The 22,360-nt window shown below is 50.3% G+C and overlaps 1 protein-coding gene across 1 annotated transcript in view; it reads left to right on the forward strand.

Moving 5' to 3' along the window:
- Window positions 1-22,360, forward strand: part of Fhad1 (forkhead associated phosphopeptide binding domain 1) — a 110,404-nt gene that overhangs the window by 33,575 nt on the left and 54,469 nt on the right. Inside the window, exons 6-13 of the mRNA XM_038334024.1 lie at window positions 1,431-1,554; window positions 3,106-3,236; window positions 5,783-5,872; window positions 7,399-7,503; window positions 12,721-12,828; window positions 15,180-15,263; window positions 16,529-16,681; window positions 19,077-19,272. Coding sequence (XP_038189952.1) covers window positions 1,431-1,554; window positions 3,106-3,236; window positions 5,783-5,872; window positions 7,399-7,503; window positions 12,721-12,828; window positions 15,180-15,263; window positions 16,529-16,681; window positions 19,077-19,272 — 991 coding nt within the window. The remainder of the gene's footprint in view (window positions 1-1,430; window positions 1,555-3,105; window positions 3,237-5,782; window positions 5,873-7,398; window positions 7,504-12,720; window positions 12,829-15,179; window positions 15,264-16,528; window positions 16,682-19,076; window positions 19,273-22,360) is intronic.

A 22,360-nucleotide genomic window follows, 5' to 3' on the forward strand; every position in this document is an offset into this window, starting at 1 on the left:
GCCACCTGTTCCCACACCAGCTCCCTGGACTGGGGGTTAAATGCACAGGCCACTGTAGCAGCCCAACGAGTTTTCAGGGACACACCTGTCCCCGCCCCCCAGGGACACACTTGTCCCTGCCCCCCAGGGTTGGGGTAATGGGCACAGATCACCGAACCAGGCTCTGTGACGTGGATTCTGGAGATCCGTCCTCATGCTCACAAAGCTGGCACTTCACCCACTGAGACATCAGCCCCCAGAACATCCAACACCAGTTCCTGTGGCCTGCGATGGACCGGGAGCCAGGCACCTGTAGGCTGGGCTTGACTGAAGCCCCACAGCAGGCCAGCTGTGAGACCCTAAGCAGGCCATCCCAGATCTCCTGATCTTGATTTCAAGTGGGAACCATATAGGGACATATTTTAGGGTGCCACAAGGCTTTGTAGAAGAAACCAGGTCTGTGCCTATGTCTGGAGCACTGGCAAGTGGATCCGGCTTTGGGGCATCGCAATTCAACAATGCCATTGACAGAACTCATGTGTAAGAACTACACTGTTTATAAAAAATATCAAAATAATAGTAACATCATGGGCTGGTGAAAGTGTTTTCTCCCAAGCCTTAACTGAAATGAAAAAGAAAATGAAATGCATGCCCTGGCAATGCTGAAGCCTGCATGAGCAGCCTGTATATGATGGTTCTGTTGACCTTGTCCATATTGGGTTCCACGGTCTAAGTTGATGGGGACGACCAACCAGGTCTCTTCCTCAAGAGGCACCAGATCTCATTACAAATGGTTGTGAGCCACCATGTGATTGCTGGGAGTTGAACTCAGGACCTTTGGAAGAGCAGGTCTTAAATGCTGAGCCATCTCTCCAGCCTTAACTACTTAAGCTAAATTCCTGGGCCCCATAGGAAGAGAGAGAGAGAGAGAGAGAGAGAGAGAGAGAGAGAGAGAGAGAGAGAGAGAGAGAGAGAGAGAACTCCTGAAGATTGTCCTTGGACCTCCACAAATACACTATGGTATGCTCATAACAAACCCCCAATAAAATTGTTTTTAAAACTCATAGTGTTTTAAATCAGTTTCTGGTTTTGTGTTGGATCACATCCATAGCTAACCTGGTGCACACACAATCTGTGGGTGGCAGGTTGAGCATGTCTTCTAGAGGGCTCTGTGAATTATGCCCATTGTCATTTGAGGAAATTAAGGTTATGACCTATGCCCTCTCTTGAACTCTACTCGACATCTAGCCAGTGATGGTTGACGGGAACCCCAGGGCTGGTCTATTAATGAGAGTTCCAACGACCTAAGAATGCACATTAAAGGACAGATATCCCAGGGCAGCATCACCTTTGTCAGCCCCAAAACAAGGTCTTGCACAGGTTTGGGAAATACCCCTGTGTCTTGGATCTGGGCCAGCTGCCCTCTGACTATGTGCTGCCTCCTCTCACAGATCAGCGCCCTTCAAAAAGGCTATAGCCAGATGCTGTGTCAGACCCTGGCCGAGCGCAACTCCGAAATCGCATCACTGAAGAATGAAGGCGAGAACTTAAAGAGAGACCACACTATCACATCAGGTGAGCTCTTCTGGAGTCAGGCTTAGGAGACGCTCGCTACCCCACCACTCACTCTTGTGGCCCTGGCAGACATCACCAATCAACCACCGCATTTTGCTCCCTGAGCTTGGACAGAGCCTCAGAGTTCTTAGCAACCCTCAGGCCATACTGTAGGTGACTGGGGGTCTTCCCCAGAAGTGTGTTTACCAGCCAGCTTTAGCCCAGGGACCACCTCAAAGTCATCCATCCTGTGACCAAAGTCACCCAACATCTGAGTAGACGTCATCTGTTAGCTAGCACCCATCTCTTCAGGGAGAACAAAGATGCTGAGTGGCCTGGAGCCCTGAGAACCATTTCCTTGAATGGGTTCTTGGCCCAAATAAAGACATTTTACCAACTGATCTACTGAGGTACTTCCATGCTGAAGAATATGGGGAGGAGACAGTCAACTCATGAGCCACCTTGCCAGCCACAGGGATTAATTAGCATGGACCCATCCACCCATCCATTCACCCACCCATCCACCCGCCCACCCACCCACCCACTCATCCACCCACCCATCCATCCACCCACCCATCCATCCACCCACCCATCCACCCATCCACCCATCCACCCATTCACCCACCCACCCACTCATCCACCCACCCACTCATCCATCCACCCATCTATCCACCCATCCACCCATTCACCCATCCATCCACCCACCCCTATAATACTTTACTGATAACTCCCGGGAGGAGAACCCGGAGCAGGTCACAATCAGTTCCTACGAGGGTGATGCAATGACAGTCAAATCGGTAAGCAAGCAAGCATGGCTGGGGGATAGAATGATGCTGTAAAGAAAACAACATGGGCCAGCATGGTGGCGAAGGGCTTCGGGGGTAAGGGAAAGGAGACCACATGTGTCCGCAGGAAGAGCCCTGTAGGAACAGAGTGCTGTTAGCAGCAGTGTATGCAAAGGTCCTGGGGTAGGAACCAGCTAGTTCTGCTGAAGGAGCAACAGGTGAGTCTCAGGGAAAGGGAAATTGAGAGGGGGGGGGGGTGTCAGAGGAGAAGGCAGAGCCTAATCCCACGGGGAATTGTCTTCTAAGTGTGGTGGGAAGCCACTGGCGTATTTGAAGCAGAGAACAGTGTGTTCTCGATACCAGAGAGGATAGAGGCAGTAGGAGAGAGAAAGGGAAGAGTGCCAAGAATTCCGGAACAAAGGTCCAGGGAAGTATTTGCAAGGGTACCCAAGTTCAATCCCCAGAACTCGTGCTAAAAGTCGGCACTAGGGAGGCAGAGACAGCAGAATCCCTGGGATTCATATAATTGCTAAGCTCCGGGCTCGCTGAGAGACCCTATCTCAAAAAACAAACAAAAAAAAGAGTGTAAGGGAAAGTCAGACATCAATGTTTAGCCGGACAACCGGCAGGAGGAGCATCTCTCCTCCCCTGAGAAGAGATTCTGTGTGGAAGAAACGGCCACACAACATGATCTCAGCCGCATTCCAGCTCCTGCGGTCCTTGGTGGCAGCCATGATAGTAATCCTTGCTGTGTCTTTGGTCTCTGCCTTTGCTTTGTTCAAAACAGGGATGGTGACATCGTTACAGAAAGATGTGTCAGCGCGGAATGAGCAAGTTCAGCAGCTGAAGGAGGAAATAAACCAACTGAAGAATCAGAACAAGGAAAAGGAGCACCAGCTGGAAGCCCTGAGCTCCAGGGTGAGTGCCCAGCTCACCGCCTCCTCAGTGCTCAGGATGAGGGATCCACACTAGTCATGTGACATGCCCCTCTTCACTTCCCTTAGCCTTGACTTTGGACTACACAGCCTCCTCCCGCAGCGTGGGGTCCAAGCACACAAAGAGTGTAGTGTGAAGTGGCGGGGCTGCGTCCTGCCACCCGGCAGCCGGCTAGCTTTACACCCGAAATAATTACACGGAAACTGTATTCTTTTAAATACTGCCTGGCCCATAGTTTCAGCCTCTTATTGGCTAATTCTCACATCTTCCTTTAACCCATATTTAGTAATCTGGGTAGCACCACGAGGTGTGGCTTACCAGGAGAGATCTTAACCTGTGTCCATCTCGGAGAGGAGCAGCATGGAGACTCCCTATGGCGACTGCCTGAAGCGTCTCCCCAACTCTACTTCCTTGTTCCCACAATTCTGTTCTGTCTACTCCACCTACCTAATTTTCTGTTCTCTTAAAGGGCCAAGGCAGTTTTCTTTATTAATTAACCAATGAAAGAAACATAGACAGATAACTCTCCTCCGGCGCCAGATGAATCGGCGAAGATTGGAAATAACCAAAAATAGTCCTTTTATAATTACTCAATTTTAATACAAAGGGAGATAAGGGAACTCACAGAACCAAGGGTCCAACGGAGCAGAAGGAGAGCGCAGGGCAGCGCAAACGAACGGCCACCTTCCGGCTCCCCAATCCTATTTAAGGGGAATGCTACCGTGCTGGAGCAGCCACGCCCCTGAACGCAGGGATTGGGCCAGCTGCCCCAACAAAAGAGGACTTGCCTGGAGACTAAATCCTAAAATGTCCTCCTCGACAGACCAACATAGAGAGCCAAATTCCTTATGGCTTTTCTTTTCTTCCTAAGAATTATTTTCTTTTTATGTTTGTCTGCACGGGTAGGTGAGTGCAGCACCTGTAGTGGCCAGAGGAGGACGCAAGATCCCCCTGGAGCTGGAGTTAAGTGTTTATGAGTTGCCATTGTGGGTGCTGGGAATTGAACCTGGGTCCTCTGAAAGAACAGCCAGTGCTCTTAACCACTGAGCTATCTCTCAGCCCCCCTCCCTGCAGCTTTCCAAAGAACAGTGAGCACGAGAACAGAATCACCATCATGCATGATGTTCACATGGGGTATAAGCCTATAATCCTAGCACTTGGGAGGTTGAAGTAGGGAGATCAAGAGTTCAGTGCCAGCCTGGGCTACATGAGGCTGTTTCCAAAAAGATATTAGGGAGGTGGGGAGCCAAAGTACCTGTTATGCAAGCGTGAGGACCTCAGTTGGGGTGACTGTCACATGTTATCCTCAGGAAACAGAGAAGAGACAGGAAGTAAGTGTCCAGTCTCAAAGCCCATCCCCGTTCACACACTTCCACCCAAAAGGTTCCACCTCCTGAAGGTTCTACAACCGTTCAAAACAGCACCACCAGCTGGGAACCACGTGTTCAAACACACGCACCAACAGAGGACCTTCCACACTCAAACCACCACACGAAGAACACGGTTTGGAAGGGCCTTAAGCCTTCAGGTTCCCTGGCGGGATCCAGCCACGGGCTTTAGAGTGCACTCTGTCCTAGCTTCATTTCTGTTGCTGAGGCAAAACATCTTGACTCCCCCCACAAAGAAAAAGAAAAAAAAGCAACTCAGGAAAGAAAGGATTCATCAGATTTATTTGTCTTACAATTCTAGGCTATAGTTCACCACTGAGGGGAAGTCAAGGGCAGAGAGAGAGAGAGAGAGAGAGAGAGAGAGAGAGAGGAGAGAGAGAGAGGAGAGAGAGAGGAGAGAGAGAGGAGAGAGAGAGGAAAGAGAGAATGATTCCACAGACCCTGCCTGTTTATTGTCGGTTGTTTACTCCTCTCTCATGCCGTTCGGACTGTTCAGAACCCCTCGCCTAGGGAGTGGTGCCGCCCACAATAGGCTGGGTCTTCCCACATCTGTTAAAAATCACAACAACCCCCGCCCCCATAGGCAGACACACAGACCAACCCAGGTAGATAATTCCTCACCCTATTCCCAGGCAACTCTAGGATGGGTCAAGCTGACAGTTAAAATTGAAAAGATTCTTATGTGGAATCACCGAGTGGGATAAAGGCACCTTTTTACGCTCCAGCTGCCCGCTGCCCAGTCCCCTCCAAAGGGAGGGCTGCATTTCCCTCCACTGCCAGGTGGTCACAACCTGAAAAGCAACCAGATACAGCCCTTAGCGCCACCCCAGTCCCCGGTGGCATCCCACACTTGTTCCCTTACCCAGCTCTTCGAAGATAGGCTTTTCTCATGATGCGGATTGCCAGCTTCCGAAAAGGAATTGAGATCTCAGATCTGCAGAGAGGCAGGAACCCGGAGCCCCTGACGCATCTGTGCGCCTGTCAAACACCAGCTGTCCCCCCTGCTCAACGTGGGTGTGCGATTGGAGCAGAGCAGCACAGAGCGCTCTCGGGCCTGCTGGGGCCCTGGGAACGCCCTCCCCCAGACACCTCCACACCACCAGCCTTGGCCTCTTCCTTTGCTGTCCTCTCTCTCCTCAGTGTTCCGCGCTGAAAGAAGAGCTAAGGAAGGAGGAGGCCCAGAGGGAGAGCAGGGAGGCTCAGGAGAAAGAGCTGAAACTCTGCCGAAGCGTGAGTTGAATGTCCCCAGCGGCGATGACACCTCTGAGAGGCTGACCCTGGTGTTTTGACGGGACCCCCGGCCCTCCCCAGAGTATGAGGTTCTGGCTGTGTGCTGTTTGGAGGAAGCTATAGAGCTCTCTCCAGGCTTCCCTGGCCACTTGACTCTGTCTTTCTCATGGGTTTCCTCTGGGGCTGAGCAGGGACAAGGATGGGGACAGGAGGCCACACCTGCTGCTGTCCTAGAAGCCCATTCGAGTTCCCTGCCCTGGACCTATGTTTACCTAAGTCTGAGTTCTGCCATCTTAAATGTGGTGGCAGCCACGGGCAGGCGGTGTTGCAAACTGGAGTGTCTTCTGTGGTTTTCACGGCAGAGACTTTATGACACTCAGGGAGAATGAAAGAAAGAGAAAGGCTATCGTTTGCCTTAGAGAGAAGGCAACCAGCAGAACGTAACTGCAGAGGGGCAGGGAGGATGGCTCTACAAGGAAGAACGCTCTTGCTGAGGACCTGAGTCGGCTTTCCAGCGCCCTTACTGTGGGACTGACAGCCACATGTGACTCCCGTCCCAGGGTATATGATGCCATCTCCTGGCTTCAAAGGGTACCCACACATACACGTACACACACACGCACACACACACACACACACACTTAAAAATAAACCTTTAAAAACTGCAATGAAAATACATTCTTTGCTTATACCTTTCTTCTCACTGGCCAGATAGCTTCCATTCTCACAGGAGGAGATGTGTGTGCTCTTCCAGGTCCTGAGGACAACGTTCCCTTTGCCTCAAATATAGTAGTAATAATAATAATAATACAATCTATACCATTCTATCCTTCAAATAAGCCTTAGCTTAGTCGATCCAAAAATACAAAGTAGTGATTCTAATGAGTTAATGGGTATCTTACGTACTTAATCCAGGATTTTTGCTGGTTATTTATTGTTTTTCCCCATTTTCCATATGCGTGTGGCACGCATGTGTGTAGACACACGTGGGGAAGGTGCACACGTGTGTGTGTACGCGTGAGCGTGTGGAAGCCGGGGTTGATGTAATCCTTCATTATTCTTCCACCTTAGTCACTGAGGCAGGACTCTCAGTCAAACCCAGAGCTCCCCATAGGACTCTTATCCCCAGCCAGCTTGCTCTGGATTTGATTGAGAGACTGTCTCTACTTTCTGCTGCTGGATTACAGGCCGGCTACCACACCAATCAGCTTTTTATTTGCCTGCTAGGGATCCGAACCCCAGACCTCAGGCTTGCACAGCAAATACTCAGCAACTGAGCCGTTCTTCCAAACCCTTCTGCTGAATCCCCCCCCCCCAAAGAAACTCTTCCTTCATTGAGTACTTTGAATATACTAACTGGGAAGGAAACGGTCTGCTTTGCCTTCAGATATAGAGCTGAGAAGGAGCTTAGCTGGAATGGGGCAAGGAATAAGGGAGTCCCGAGGAAGGGGAGCCTTCCATTTAGGAGGTAACTCTTGCCACGCCTAGGGAAACTTGACTTCTCTGCGGTTGAATTTTATTTTCAGCAAATGCAAGACATGGAGAAAGAAGTGAAGAAGCTCCGAGAGGAGCTGAAGAAGAACTGTTCCAATCAGAACACCATCTCCAAGACGCTGCGAGAAAGAAGCAAGGTGCGTGGTACAGGGAAGCTTGCGTCCCCCGTCCCGCTCCACCCGCACAGCGTCCCCATGTGGCCGATGCTGGCATCTGCGGCTGCTCACGGATGGGAGCGGGTAACAGGGAGCCGGGAGCCCCATTCGCAGGATAAAAGGGTTCCCGGTTTATCTCAGTGAGGCTCACCCCCACCTGCAGATCCTAGTAGGTCTCAAGTTGCTTTCCTGTCCCTGGAAATGTGGTATCCGTTTCAGTGGGCGACAGCCACACAGGACTATCTAATTTTTAAATTAACTGAAAGTAAAGTAAAGTAAAATTCAGGGCTGGAGAGATGGCTCGGTGGGGAAACTGGCTGTTACGCAAGCATGGAAATCTGAGTTTAGATCCCCAGGACCCGTGTAAAAGTCATAAGGGGAAGCACATAGCTGTGATTCCAGCCCTGGGGCGGATGGACCCAGGGGTCCTCTAACCAATCTGGAAGAATCCGGGTTCAATGAATGACACTGTCAAGAAAAGAAAAGTGGAGGGGCTGGAGAGATGGCTCAGTGGTTAAGAGCACTGGCTGCTCTTCCGAAGGTCCTGAGTTCAATTCCCAGCAACCACATGGTGGCTCACAACCATTTGTAATGGGGTCTGGTGCCCTCTTCTGGCCTGCAGGCATACACACAGACAGACTATTGTATACATAATAAATAAATATTAAAAAAAAAAAGAAAAGAAAAGTGGAGAACAATAAAGACACTCAGAATCAGCCAAAATCGCACGGTCCCACCACTAGCTGAGGCGTTATTGAAGGCTGGGGGATAAGAGCCAGTTTTCTTCAAGGATGCAGGCCCTGGGTTGCTGGCCAGTAGATGGCCCTGCAGCCATGCATATATTAGCAGCGTTAAACAGACTCAAAGAGCAGATAAAGTAGGGAGGGAAAAGAGCAGAGCCTGGGAAGATGGTTCAGTGATTGAGAGCACTGGCTGCCCTTGCAGAGGATCCAGCTTCAGTTCCCAGCACCCACATGGTGCTCACAGCCATCTGTAACTCCAGTTCTAGGGGATCCAACACCCTCTTGTGAATTCTGCAGGCACTAGGCATGCACAGGAAAACACTCGTATACATAAAATAAGAAAAAAGATAAAGGAAAGTGGGGGTAGAGTGAAATTCAAACAATAAAAAGAAAATGTAATTGGAAAGGAAGCCAGAAGTGGTGTCAGGTCCCCCGGGCTGGAGTTACAGGTGGTGGTGAGCTGCCTGACGTGGCTGCTGAGACTCAGGTCACCAGGCCTTTTAGGTACTTGCATTCATATGCACGTTTGCACACACTCGTGTGCACACACATGCACACAGAGACACACATGTAAAGATAAAATTAATAACTTTTAAACGACAGTGACCAGAAAAACTATCTGTAAAATTTGTCCAAAAAAATGCGTCCAGATAAAAACAATTCCAAGACAATGAAAATAGAAACGTTTGGAAACATGCCAAGTCACTGGCTCAATGAACTTCACTCTGCAGAATACCTTTTCAGTGAAAACTGGTTGACTTCGGCTTTTCTCTTCATCAAAGTCATTGTCATCACGGTAACAGAGCCACGCTGCTTTCTGGGTCCTACGTTTTCCTCTAAATGAGGCTTTCGCTGGACCCCACGTGTTGTAGGGTGTTTTCCGCGGTTACTCAGAACCCAGTCTTTTCCAATGACATATGGGGTATTTGGGGTTATTTTCTAATATCTAAATATATGAAGATACTTTAGCCCTCTGGTATTGCCTGAGGTTTTCTTTTTTGTTTGCTTTGTTTTGTTTTTGAGACAGGGTTTCTCTGTGTAGCTTTTGAAACCTGTCCTGGAGCTTGCTCTGTTGACCAGGCTGGCCTTGAACTCACAGAAATCCACCTGCCTCTGCCTCCCCAGTGCTGGGATTAAAGGCGTGCACATGATGCTCACCTCTCAATTGACAGTTTTCCCTGGTTTATTTTCCCCGGTACTCACTTGGCATTTTCTCACTTGGCTCTCCTTCAGGTAAGAACAGCACAGAAGCTATTGTGTCTTCCCACTGCCCAATGTTGACAGAGTTTTGACTCTTTTGGTATCTTTTCTCAGTTATTCTAAACATGTACTTCAGCTTCTTAAAACCCAGTGTCAGTGGGTGGTTTCGCCCCACTCCTGGATGCCACAATGGCTACCAACGTCACCTCTTTAGCATCTGGACCTGGACATCCCTTCATACACTGACATCCCAAGTGCTTTTACACACTCTGTGTTCACACCCACCTACATCCCTGGGTAACCATCCAGGGTCCTTTCTCTTCTGCTTAAAATAATATTTCCTTAAGGATTTAGGCTCTGCTGATGACAAAGTCTCTCAGGGGTGCATGTGTGTGGTATGTGTGTGTGCATGCATGTGTGCTGTGTGTACTTTGGTATGTGTGTGTATGTGTGCAGGCATGCGTGTGTGCTTGTGTGTGTGTGTGTGTGTGCACATGCATATGTATTACCCCTCTTTCTGGGAACATATTTTGACTGTGCACTGACTTCTCAGTTGACAGTGATTTTCTGTCTATCCCCTATCGTCTCCTAACTGTAATTCTAACTTACATAATTACTATTACTGTGGGATGGTTATTATGTAACCAGTCTTCCCTTGCTGTTTTTTGAGATTCCCTTTCCCTTTGGCTCACAGCTAACGTACAACAACTTTTCCTGGGTGAATGCCTTTTCCTTACTCTGTTCCCATTCCTATGGGCTTCTTGCGTCTTAGACTTGGTGGCTCTATTTGTTTTGGTTTTTTTTGATTAAGTTTGGTGTTTGGGCCGTGTACTGAACGCAGAGAGGAGCACCTGGAGGGTCTGACCCAGGCATTGGCCGCGCTGGGTTTGTGACTAGTCATGACCGTGGTGACAGTGCTGCCTCTGGCGTTGCAACAGGCGTCCTGTCTTTTCACTCAGCCCACGTGTCCACGTGCCGGATGAGGGAGTGAGGGCTGAGGAGGCATCTCAGAGCAGAATAGCTCTCATGAAATCATGTAAGGGACAAAAAAAAAAAAAAAAACCAAGCCAGAAGCCCCATCTAGGTGACTCATCATCACTACGGCACAGCCACTAGCCATATGTGACTATTGAAACTGAAATCAAATTCATTTTAAAATTCAACCTCTCCATATTCATATTTAAAAATAAAATGCTATTTTTAAATTCAATTGAAAGTCCACATCCTCCACTGAGCAAGGATGTATTCATTGTTCCTAATCACATGTCACATCTATCCAGACATGGCCAGCGGCCACGGCATCAGGCAGCCTGGGTCATCCAGGCCTCATGGAAGGAAGCTGCTTCAGACACATCTGGGTGACTTGCAGCAGTACCCTGAAGAATGCACTAGAAGGAACATAAATCTCAGGCCAAAGGTCCCCAGTGCCCAGCCTGAGGCTGTGGCCAGGGTAGAGACCTGATAAGTCTCTATGGACTAGATGCCCCTTTAAATACCTTCTCTGTACCAGTGTGGAGGGACAGGGCAGGCGGGACACTCACGGGCCAGGGCAGAACTGGGCTGTGGCTGAGGCTGGCTCTGGGGCCTTGGGCTGGGGAGCAGGGAGGAGACCACTGGGATGAGGGATACAGAACAGATCCAAGGCCAAGCACACTGTCCAGATTTCTTAGACCTAGGAAGACCTGCAGGGAGAGCCATGAAGACCTAAGCTATAAGGAGTCTTCTCAAGCAACCTCCGTCTAAGAGGTTCTTTGCCATCCCACAAAGCTCTGAAGAAAGTTCTAAATGGTTCTGGGTGTTGTTATTCCCAAATCCACGAAGTCTCCCAAAAGCCAACAAGGAGACTGAGTCCCGTATGTAAAAGCAATGAGCCTTTTTATGCAAGTTTGCAAACTCGGTCTCTCTGTGTAGAATAAATGGAGAGCCCCAAGCTCAGTTAGAGTTGGGGTTTTATAGTAGTAAAGGTGGAGGTGATGGGTTTCTAAGGTTCAGGGCTCCTGATTGGCTGACATTTGTCTAAGGGTATCCTGGTGAGTGTGTGCTGGCAGGTGATCCTATCTACAACAGTTGGAATGTTAGGCATTTCTTTGGATGGTCTATTCTTGGGTGGTGCTCAGGTAATCTCAGTTTGTGGTTGTTCCTGCAACCAGGTACTGCTTCAGGGTAAACTACTGAGACTCCGGCCTCTATTAAACTTATCATGGCTGAGTCCTACTCTGGCAGGTAATAATGGTTGGAAGTAAAGAACGTCCTTTGGGTGACCTGTTCATATTTAGCTTATCATGGCTGGCTCCTACAGGTGTATGTTATCTTTGCACCTCCCTCCAGACCCCAATAAGAGGCTTGTGTGACTGTGTCAGCATAAAACCTTTGAGAAGCAACCCCCCCCCCCCCGCCCCTCCAATCCACACTAGAGCCGAGGTCTTCATGGAAGGGGAAGGGACATGTCAGGAAGAGGAAGGAGCTGATGTGGGAGAGGTCAAGAGAGGGTAGCGAGGAATAAGTGTGTTAACATACCATCAAGAAGCCCATTCTACCTAATTAACATCTACTAATTTGAAAAGAGTTGTGTGATTGGAGATGTAGCCGTGCCCCACAATGGCCAGCAGAGGACAGCATTGAGCATGCTCAGGCATACAAGGTGGGAAAAAGTCTCCAGGCTCCTGTCCCCATCCCTTTTAAACTGCTTCTGCAAGTTCCAGCTTTCAAAGTCTTGCTTGGCTAGCCTCGTGCGGCCCCCCTGGTGATGTGGCCAGGACAGCATATCTAATAACAATATTTACCAAGCCTGCTGTGAACAGGTCACTTGAGGTGTCCAAATAATGGCGGCTTATCTTCCAGCAAACCCTGACACAACATGGAAACCCCTTAGGACATACTACAGCTACTCCAAACACCTAACCCCATAGTAACTCTTCGAGGCAGCCCTGGTAACAGCCCCCGCCCCCCCTTGGAACACTGAGTCACAGACCCAGCAAAATAACTCTCTGAAGTCACATGACTTATTAGGCGCTACCCTTGGATTCAAGCCTGGGGTAGGATTAGCCTGGCTGAGCCCAGGGAGCTAAGCCTGGTCCTTGGCCCCAGGGGACAGTGTCTTGTAAGCCTCCTTCTACACTGTACTCCCTTTTGACCCCCGCCACAAGGGCTGACCCCCCCCCCCCGCAACAGCCACTGGCTAGCCTCGAGGGGTCTCCCCAGAATGCCTCAGGACCGCATTAGCAGCGGATGGCACACACCTTCATCATCCTTTCAGGTTGAAGAGAAGCTTCAGGAAGATTCCAGAAGGAAATTGCTTCAGCTGCAAGAAATGGGGAACAGAGAGAGCCTCATTAAAATCAATTTGGAAAGGGCAGTAGGCCAGGTAGGAGCATCCCCCGCAGCCCTTCTTGTTGGGCCATGTGCCCCTGGGGGTCTCCTACACCCAGGCAGCCAATTTTGGTGTCAGGGTGGGGTGGGGTGAGGTATGATGTCTAAGGCCAGAAGGTGGTGCCATTCCATCCTTCTTCTCCTGCTGGGCAGCTCTCACTCCAATAGTGTGCTGTGACCAAGACCCTGGCCAGATAGCCAACCCTGCCCCTGGTCCCCTGGTCCCACATCCACCACCCCCACCTCACCCCCTCTTGCTCCCTGGGATGTTTCTATAACTTTCTCCCGATACTTTCAATTACCGAATTTGTTTACTCTAGTCTTCCCCCCCCCGCCCCAGGGAACCCCAGTAGATTCACAGTGACTATAAGGAAATGCCTTTTTTTTTTTTTTTTTTAAATAAGTAAGCCCTGAGTATCCAAAGTCCCCACCAGACAGAGAAGATCCTGGGCAGGAAGATCCTTGGCCAGCTGGGCAGGAAAGGCCAGCTTCCACTGCTCTGGTCCAAGACGGCCAGTTGGCCTTCCATGGCACAGGGTCCCACTGTGAAAGACACAAAATGCCCCAAGACTTTACCAAGGGACTAGGGAGAGCCAATGAAAAGCCACGAGCAGAAACCTAAGCCACCCAGGACAGCCATCCAGAATTCTCTGTGGGAAACTCTCCTGACACCCCACCTGGCTCAAGACACGCTTTGTATTCCCAGGGTTTTGTGCTTCTGTGTCTGGGAGGAGGATCTACTGTAGCACTTAGCAGGGTCTCAGAAGGGCTCTGAGCTACCCCCCAAAAGCTAAGAACCATAATTCTAGAGCACCCAGCACCAAGTCCACAAGGATTTCCATTTCCCACCATCCAGATTGTAACCAGGTTGTGTAACCAGATTTGGTCCCCACACTCGGGACACAGAGGCAGACTCCATTAGACGGTGCTAATCACTGGACGGCCATTAGAGGCCCTCATCCAATAACCCATCACATTTGTGATTCCTCTATTCGGTCCCCAGTCCCTTGTCCCATCACCCAGACTTGCCAGTCTGTGTCCCTGAGCTGCCCCTCAGCTCCCCCTACAAAATACACCTGATGTGAGGGCATGGCCTGTGCCCCTTGCCTGAAGGCCTTCACTTCCGCTCCAAGATGGGTCACCCAGAGGGTCCTGAGACTGCTCCATGCACGGATTGCAGAGCGAGGGAATCAGCCTTCCTTCTCCCTCCTCCCTCTTCCCTCCTCCCTCCTCCCTCCTCCCTCTTCCTGGCCCTTCTCGCTGTCCCTTTACCTCAAGGCCCTGCCCAGCTGACATCACCTCAGCCCAGCCCAGTGTCACCAGCACCCTGCAAGCCACCTGAGCTCCTGTCACACACACCCCCCACTGTGGGCACTCATCCCCACAAACAGTCCCTCCAGTGGCACCAGGGGCCCTGCACGCAGGGCCTCCTCACCTCACCAACTTCCTGACCAGCTTGACCAGGAGAGCTTGGAGCTCCTGGCTTGGAGGTCTTTGGTACTGTCACCATGTCTGGTCCCCTGGAGTCCAGAGGTCTCTGAGCACCTTGACTCTGGCTTCATCTGGTGGCTCTCCGCATCCTCTTAGGGGTGGATTATGTTAGTCATTAATGCCCACATCTGTCCAGTGGAGCACAGCTGTAGGTCATGGGCTGCTGTGGGAGTAAATTCTCAACCAGGCTTCTTAGCCTCTGCCTCCTGATAGAGTCTGGGGAACATTAGAATTGGGGTTCTCTAGGCTCTGACTTGACACTCAGGGTGATCCCCTCCACCCGAAGCTGAAAACTCCAGCCCTTGGGAGGCACTGGGTACCATCTACAGGTCTGACCTGTATGTTTCCAAGTCCGAGTGCCCAGCAAACACCCACCAAGTGCCCATTCCGTGCCTGCACAGTGCTGACTCTAGGGGCATAAAAATGAATTACAATAGACAGAGGCTTTGGGACGGTTGACGTCCAAGGCCCCTGGAGACAGAAGTTGCTTTCTCCTCTCCCATCGCCAATGCTGGTTACAATGTATTTGGACTGACAGTCTCAATGTTTATTTCACAGCCTAGCAATTATGAGAAAGCACTCCTGGGCCCAGGCTTCCCATTGGATAACTGACAGCAAGGGGCTCTTTGGAAGGTGCGGGACATATGCACAGGGACCAGGTGCCTGGGTCGGGCCGGACACTAAGGCATATTTGCAGCCAGCTCTGTTCTGTCTATGGCTCTGCAGCCCAGTGCTTCAGAGCCCTGAATGGCCGTTCAGTGGTGTGGCCTGGACCCAGAGGTAGAGACGCCATCTCAGCCTTGCCTCTGTCCCAACAACCCCTCCTCCTGACCTCTCACCCTCTTTGTGCCACAGCTAGAGCACTTCAGAAGCCAGGTCATCAAAGCCACTTTCGGGAAAACAAAGCCATTCCGTGACAAGCCCGTCACCGACCAGCAGGTTAGTGTGGCTCTCTGGCCACGTGACTCCTTCGCTTCTGTCTCGGGGGATCTGGATGCCAGACCCTGAGAGCATATGCTTCTGTTTTTGTTAGTGACACATATTTCTTCACACTGTTGCTACACCACAGAGATTTGTTTTGATTTTAGGGGATTTCCTGGCTTTTGAAGTAAAAGCTGGTTTAAAATCCCTCGACATGTTACTCGTGAAAATCAAGTCCAGCCAGGCAGACTCGCGTCTGGTCACCAGACACACTGATGCCCTGTGAGTGGAGGGGTGGCCTGGCTTCGGGCCACATACCTTGGCTGATCCCTTCCAAAGGGGAAGATAGTCACAGAAGAGGGGACAGGCCTCTGTGGTGCTGGCCTTGTTATCTTTCAGCCCTTTGTGGCCAAGGGCAGATAGGAAGCCAGAAGTGGAGCTTGGAGAGACGGCTCAGTTGGGGAAGTGCTTGGCTCGCAAGCACGAGGACCTGAGTTCAATCCCTGAAACACATAAAACGCAAAAGTCTGTGTGGTGCGATATGCAGGCTTGTAACCCCAATCCTAGGGAGTAGCAAGCAGATCCCAGGGGTTCAGGCTCTCCCACCAGCCAGTCTTAGCCTACTCGGCAAGTTCTAGGCTAATGAGATACTCGGCCTCAATAAAACAAGGTGGATGGCACATATGAGGAATGGTAACGGTAACCAAAGTGTCCCCTGACCTCCACATGCACACACACACACACACACACACACATACACAAATACATACACAATGCATACTCTCACACATGCACACACACACAAATACATACACAATGCATACTCTCACACATGCACACACACAAATAGATACACAATGCATACTCTCACACATGTGCACGCATACACACACAAATAGATACACAATGCATACTCTCACACATGTGCATGCACACACACACAAATAGATACACAATGCATGCACACACACACACACACACACACCAATCAAACACAGAAAAAACACAAGTGGGCAGTTAGAGGAGAACCCAGCCTGTGAAGGCACACAGGACACCTGGCTTAGTGTCAAGAGTCACTGCTACAAGCGTGGAAGGATCTGGAACAGATTCAGAGGGAGAGTACAGACCTGCAGTTTCTGGGCAATGTGTCCTTCAGAGCCATCATCTGAGGGCCTTCTTTCTGGCCCACTGAGGCAGAATCCGTGCAGCCGTTCTGCAGCCATTGCCTCATGGGACACGCTGCCCTGAGACATCTTCCTCTCTGTTCCTCCCTCCCCCGACAGCTGATAGAGAGGATCGTGCAGGTCACCGAGGACAACCTCAGCTTCCAGCAGAGGAAATGGACCCTGCAGAAGGAGACTCATCAGAGCAACTCCAAGCGGGAGGAGACCACGGAGAACATTGAGAAGCTGAGGGCACGGCTGAACAGCTGCCAGGTAGCCTCTGACCTCACAGGCTCGCCACCCCCTTCTCTGATGCTTGCCTAGAAATGGTCCTGATTTCTAGAGCAGGTTGGAGAAAAACATTCTCCTTTCATAAATCAACCTTCCACTCAAAAATGCCTCCCAGGGAAAGTGGATATGGCCAGGAATAGATGGCCGACCCTTTTCAGGTGGTGTCAGCCCACTGTGCCCAGCATCTCACATCTGTGGGCCAAAAATAGCAAAGGAAAGAGTGTCATCCACATTGAACACAGAGAGATTCATTTTCTCAATTCAACTCAAAATATAGCTCAGTCATGAACATGCTTGCTGCACAAACATGAGGACATGAGTTCGAATCCTTAGCACCCACGTTAAAAAGCTGGGCAGCACACTCCTCTAACCCTAATGCTTGGGGAAGCAGATGCAGAAAGATGCTGGGGCTTGACACCCAATCTAGCCAAATAGGCTAGCTCTGGGTTCAGTGAGAGACACTGCCAAAAAATAAATAGGGGGTGTGTGGAGTGTAGTTAAGCCCTGGCATGCATGAAGTCCTGGGTTTGATACACATCACCACAGAAAACTGGGTTTGCTGAGGCAGGTCTCTAATCCCCATGCTTGGGAGGTGAAGGCTCCAGGATCGAGGTCATTCTCAGCTACACAGCAAGGTTGAGGCCAGGCTGGGTTTCATGAGACCTTATCTCAAACACACCAAAAAACATCCTTAAAGCAAGGTGGAGAGTGGTCGACGAAGACCCCGACATTCACCTCTGGCCCCCATACAGACACCCCAAAAGTCAGTCATGTACCAGGGATTTTGTTCGGGGTGGGCTGTTTGCTTTTGTAGTGCAAGGAACTAAAGCTTTGACCTCGTGCACAGCAGGCAAGTACTGTAACCGAAGCCCATCTCTACTCGGACATTTTTCAGGTCATTTTTCTCCTAGCACGTACATTGTGCTGGGTATGGTAAGTTGCCTAGAGGCCATTTAAAGTATACAGAAGGATGTGTGTAGGTTGTATACAAGTGTCATGCCCCTTGTGAAGAGATTTGAACTTCCTCAGATTTTGACATCTTTGTCTTGAAACTAACTCCTCAGAGACAGGAGAAGATGGCTGTACCAACTCTGGGAAGTCCCCAGTTCTGGATGTTAAAAAAAAAAAAAAAAAAAAAGGAAAAAAGAAACCACAGCTTGGGAAATGGCTTAGTTGGTGAAATGGTGGCTTATGCAAACACGAGGACCTGAGGGTGACCCCTAGACCCACATAAAAAAGCCGAGCATGGACATGCATATCTGTTAATCCCAGCACGGGTGAAGACAGGTGCCTCCATGGGGCTCATTGGCCAGCCAGCTACCCTACCCAGTGAGAGCCTCTAGCTCAAAAAGCAAAGCGAATGACCCCTGAGGAGCCACACCTGAGACCCATACCTCCTTGCCCACACGTGCACACACGTGCATGAATACACACACACACAGGCACATACACAGATACACGAGAAAGAGACAGAGACAGAGAGAGACAGAGAAAGAAACAGATGTTTCTGCTCAAAATCCTCATTTTCTGGCCCAGCAGTGCAAACTATTTCCAGCCCCTTGCCTTCCCCTCTAGAAGAGGCGGGGCGAAGGTCCAGGGTGCCCCCTGGTGCCCCTACCCTGAGCAGTTAGAGCACACAGCTGCCTCTGCTTCGCCTTGCAATCAGAAGCTGCTATTTGGGGAGTTTTGTGCGAATGTTGACTCTTCAGCGGTCTTTCAAACAAGTCAGGAAACAGCACTTTCTGTCCAGCGCGTGTGTTGATCTTGACAGGAATTCTGATGGCTCAAAGTAGCCAGATTGGGTTCTCACGTCAGACAGATTGATGCGGCAGTTTGGCATGACACAGCCTAAAAAGGAGACCCCTGTGCTCATTAAAAGAGGGGCTGGGGACATGGCTTGGTGGATAGAGTGCTCATTGTGCAAGCATGAAGACCTGAGTTCAAATCCTCAGCACCCGTGTAAAGTAGCCAGGCCTGGCTGCAGGTGCCTGTAATCCAGCATTGGGAGATGAAGACAGGTGATCCCACAAGCCCACTGACTAGTCAGTCAGGCTAGCTGAAATAGTGAACTGCTGGTTTGCTGAGAGACACTGTCCCTAGGCAATAAGGTGAGAGGGACAGAGAGAGGACAGAGGAGGTGAGAGAGGACACACACACACACACACACACACACACACACACACACACTGAGGCCGAATTAAAATGGGAGAAAATAAATGCTGCCAAAAGAAACTGAATGAAGCTGGGACACCCCAGGGCAGTGGTGGCTTCATGACTGCTTCCTGGCCAAGTCCGAGATATCCTTCCTCGCAGACCAGTCACACCAGCGCCATTTATAGACACTGGGTCTGCCTGCTCATGAGCTGTCTGTTCTCAGGCTTGCATGAGGGAATCGTGCAGCAGCCGTGACCTGAAGAAGGAGGTGGGGCTCCTTCAGCACCTGCAGCTCAGCCCGCCCGTGGCAGGGCTTCAGAAGGCTGTCCTGGACATTCTGCGAGTGGCCCTGTCCTGGCTGGAGGAAACAGAGCAGCTGCTTAGGGACCTCAGCATCGAGATGTCAGGTTCCGACAAAGGTAACCCTTTTCTCTCCTACGGTTGCATGTGTCTGGAATGTCAACATGAATCCTCCCGAAATAGGACACGCTGGTGAGAAGGGAATTGGTGAATCATTAGGGCTGGCTAGACAGCCCAGCAGGAAACCTTGTGAGCTGGGTTCAGTCTGCAGGATTCATGGTGGAAGGACAGGACCAGCTCCCAAAAGTCAGCCTCTGGTTGCTCCTTACAACCTTCACACAGAAGAAACAGGAAATAGAACTTAATGTTTCTAAGTAGAGGGGCTGGAGAGTTGTCTCAGCAGCTAAGAGCCCTGGGATTCCCAATACCCATATGGCAGCTCACAGCCATCCGTAACTCCAGTTCCAGGGGATCTGATGCCCTCTCCTGACCTCCAAAGGCACGGCACATGACACACAGGCTGACATTCAGGCAAAACACTCATACATATATAAAACCAAACAAACAAACAACATTTAGAGAAAAAACATGTTAAATATAGCCAGGTATGATGGCCACATCTTTTATTCCAACAGAGACAGACAGATCTCTGTGAGTTTTAGGCCAGCCTGGTCTACATAGTGAGTTATCGTTAAAGGTGACAGCGGCCAAACGAGAGCCAGAGTAGGGGTGGAGGGAGAAAAGATTCTAGTGTCTTTAGCAAGTGGTAGAATTGAACACAGTCAGAAAATGGCAGAAAGATACCTATCTGCGTGACTGTTAAGTCTCTGGCATGCTGGATGCAGCCCAGGTTCAAGGGAAAGGATGGGTTCAAGTGATGATACAGAGCTCAGGAGGCAGCTCCGCCTGGGTGCCTTGTCTGGAAACAGACCAGCAGTGCACCCCATGCTCAGGGGAGTTCTGCCACTTTGGAAGAGGTCCATAAATGTCTGTGGAAGAGAGATGGGGGGAGAGAAAGGAATGAGTGAGAGAAAAGGAAGAAAAGGCAGGTGGGAGGTGGAAAGGAGGAAAGAGGGGTGTGGGCAGATAGGAAGGATGGTAGATGATAGTTTAGTGGGTCAGTGAGTGCATGGGCAGGTGGATGGGTGGGGGATGGGTAGATGGATGGACGGATGGGTGGATGGATGGATGGACGGATGGGTGGGTGGATGGGTGGATGGGTAGATGGATGGATGGGTAGATAGATGATGTATGGGTGGATGATAATGAATGAATAAAGCCATAGGTGTGGATGGTGTACAAAATGACCACACAGTGTGAGCAGAGAGAGCTCCCAGGAACATGCTTACAGTAGCACCAACATTTTGAAAATTGTGGCCCTTCCTTTAAAAATTGCTACAAAAAATTGCATTCCTACAGCCATGAATGAACTATAAAGAGATGTTTGCATTCTGATGCTTCAGCCTCCCAGACAGGGTGTCTCCAATATAATCCATAAGGCAGGGTAAAGTTCTTTAAAAAAAAAAAAAAAAAAAGCAAAAGTAAGAATAAGCTTAATTTATCTAAATGTGTACACAGAAATGAGAAATGAGGGCTGGGTCAGAGGGTGAGGGAGCTAATGTGTTCCCACCCATCAGTGGCTCTCAGGCCAGGCCGGAGTTGCCAGGGGAGGAGTGGCCTAGGCTTCCAGTTGCTTGTCCAGGCTAGAAACAATAAGAAGCAGATCTGGGTCTCTCCCTCGGGTAACAGTTGCACCAAGCTGTGTGTACATTGTCCCCTCCTCACTCCCAAGACCATTTCTGTCATCACTGTCTGTGTCTGTAAATGGAGCCATCTGTTACTGTAAAGAAATATGGATCTGAAGTTAAGCTGTCGAGGCGGCCGTTCCAGAAAGGCTGAGAAAGACGGGCCTTGGGCAGCACTTCTCAGACCCACCGTTGTTCTCTCCCGGCTTCAGCCCTGAGCTCTGAGCAGCGCTATGCTGGGCTCTGCAGAACCTTCCTCTGTTCACACACACTGTGTGTACAGGGACAGAGGATGGGAGGTTCCTCACTTCACACTGTGTATACAGGGACAGAGGATGGGGGGTTCCTCACTTCACACTGTGTGTACAGGAACAGAGGATGGGGGGTTCCCCAATTCACACTGTGTGTGCAGGGACAGGATGGGAGGTTCCTCACTTCACACTGTGTGTACAGGGACAGGATGGGAGGTTCCTCACTTCACACTGTGTGTACAGGGACAGAGGATGGGGGAGGTTCCCCAGTGCAGGCTCCTTAGTGCTCCTTATCCACAGCTTGCTTTGGGGGGAGGGTGATCTGCGGATCGCTGGTGAGATGGGGGCTGCTGGCTCTGCTCTGTGATTACAGTGTCTTTGCTTGTGCAAAGTTAAGAGGAACAGACAAAGAGTAATAAGAGGAGCAGTGGGGAAGAGGAAGTGGCTGGCAAAGGGGTTTTCCCCTTGGCGTAAGCAACATTAGATTGAGATCCCAAAAGACTGAAAGGAACAGGTGAGCTGGAGTGCTCCCTACTTTCTGCACCCTGTCCCTGGTTCCACCACAGAGCCATCTGCACAAGGACGAGAAGTGGAAGGAAGAGGGCGGGGAAGACAGAGGGTGGTGCTGGTGACGATAGTGGTAGCACTGAAGATGATCGTGGTGAAGGTGATGGTGGTGATGGTGGTAATGAAGGTGACGGTGGTGGTGATGATGATGGTGGTGGTGGTGGCGGTGGTGATGGTAATGAAGGTGGTGGTGGTGGTGGTGGTGGTGGTGGTGGTGGTGGTGATGGTAGTGAAGGTAGTGGTGGTGGTGACGGTGATGGCGGTAGTGAAGGTGATGGCAATAATGAAGGTAGTGATGTGTTGCAGGATATTTGATAACACTGTGAACCCCAAGATTGCAGTACTAACTAGAAAAACCTGTTTCGATTTTTGGTGTGGCTCAGCCCTAGCACACAACCTTAATCCAAGAGCTTTCTGATTGAATATTGTAAACAGGATATGATAAAGTCGACTATAGGTCAAGAGGCGCAGCCGGTAGCCAGTTGACAGAAAGTGATCATAGAGAGTAAGAAGGAGTCAGAAGGACAGATAGAGAGGCACACAGGAAGTAGAAGGGAGAGACATAAAATTTAAAGAGAATGGTTGGAGACAGAGAGGAGGAAGGAGTTTTCTGGGATGAGGAAGGTCAGCTGGCTGCTCTCTCT

This window comes from Arvicola amphibius, chromosome 6 (assembly GCF_903992535.2).
Source record: "Arvicola amphibius chromosome 6, mArvAmp1.2, whole genome shotgun sequence".
Classification (NCBI taxonomy): domain Eukaryota; kingdom Metazoa; phylum Chordata; class Mammalia; order Rodentia; family Cricetidae; genus Arvicola; species Arvicola amphibius.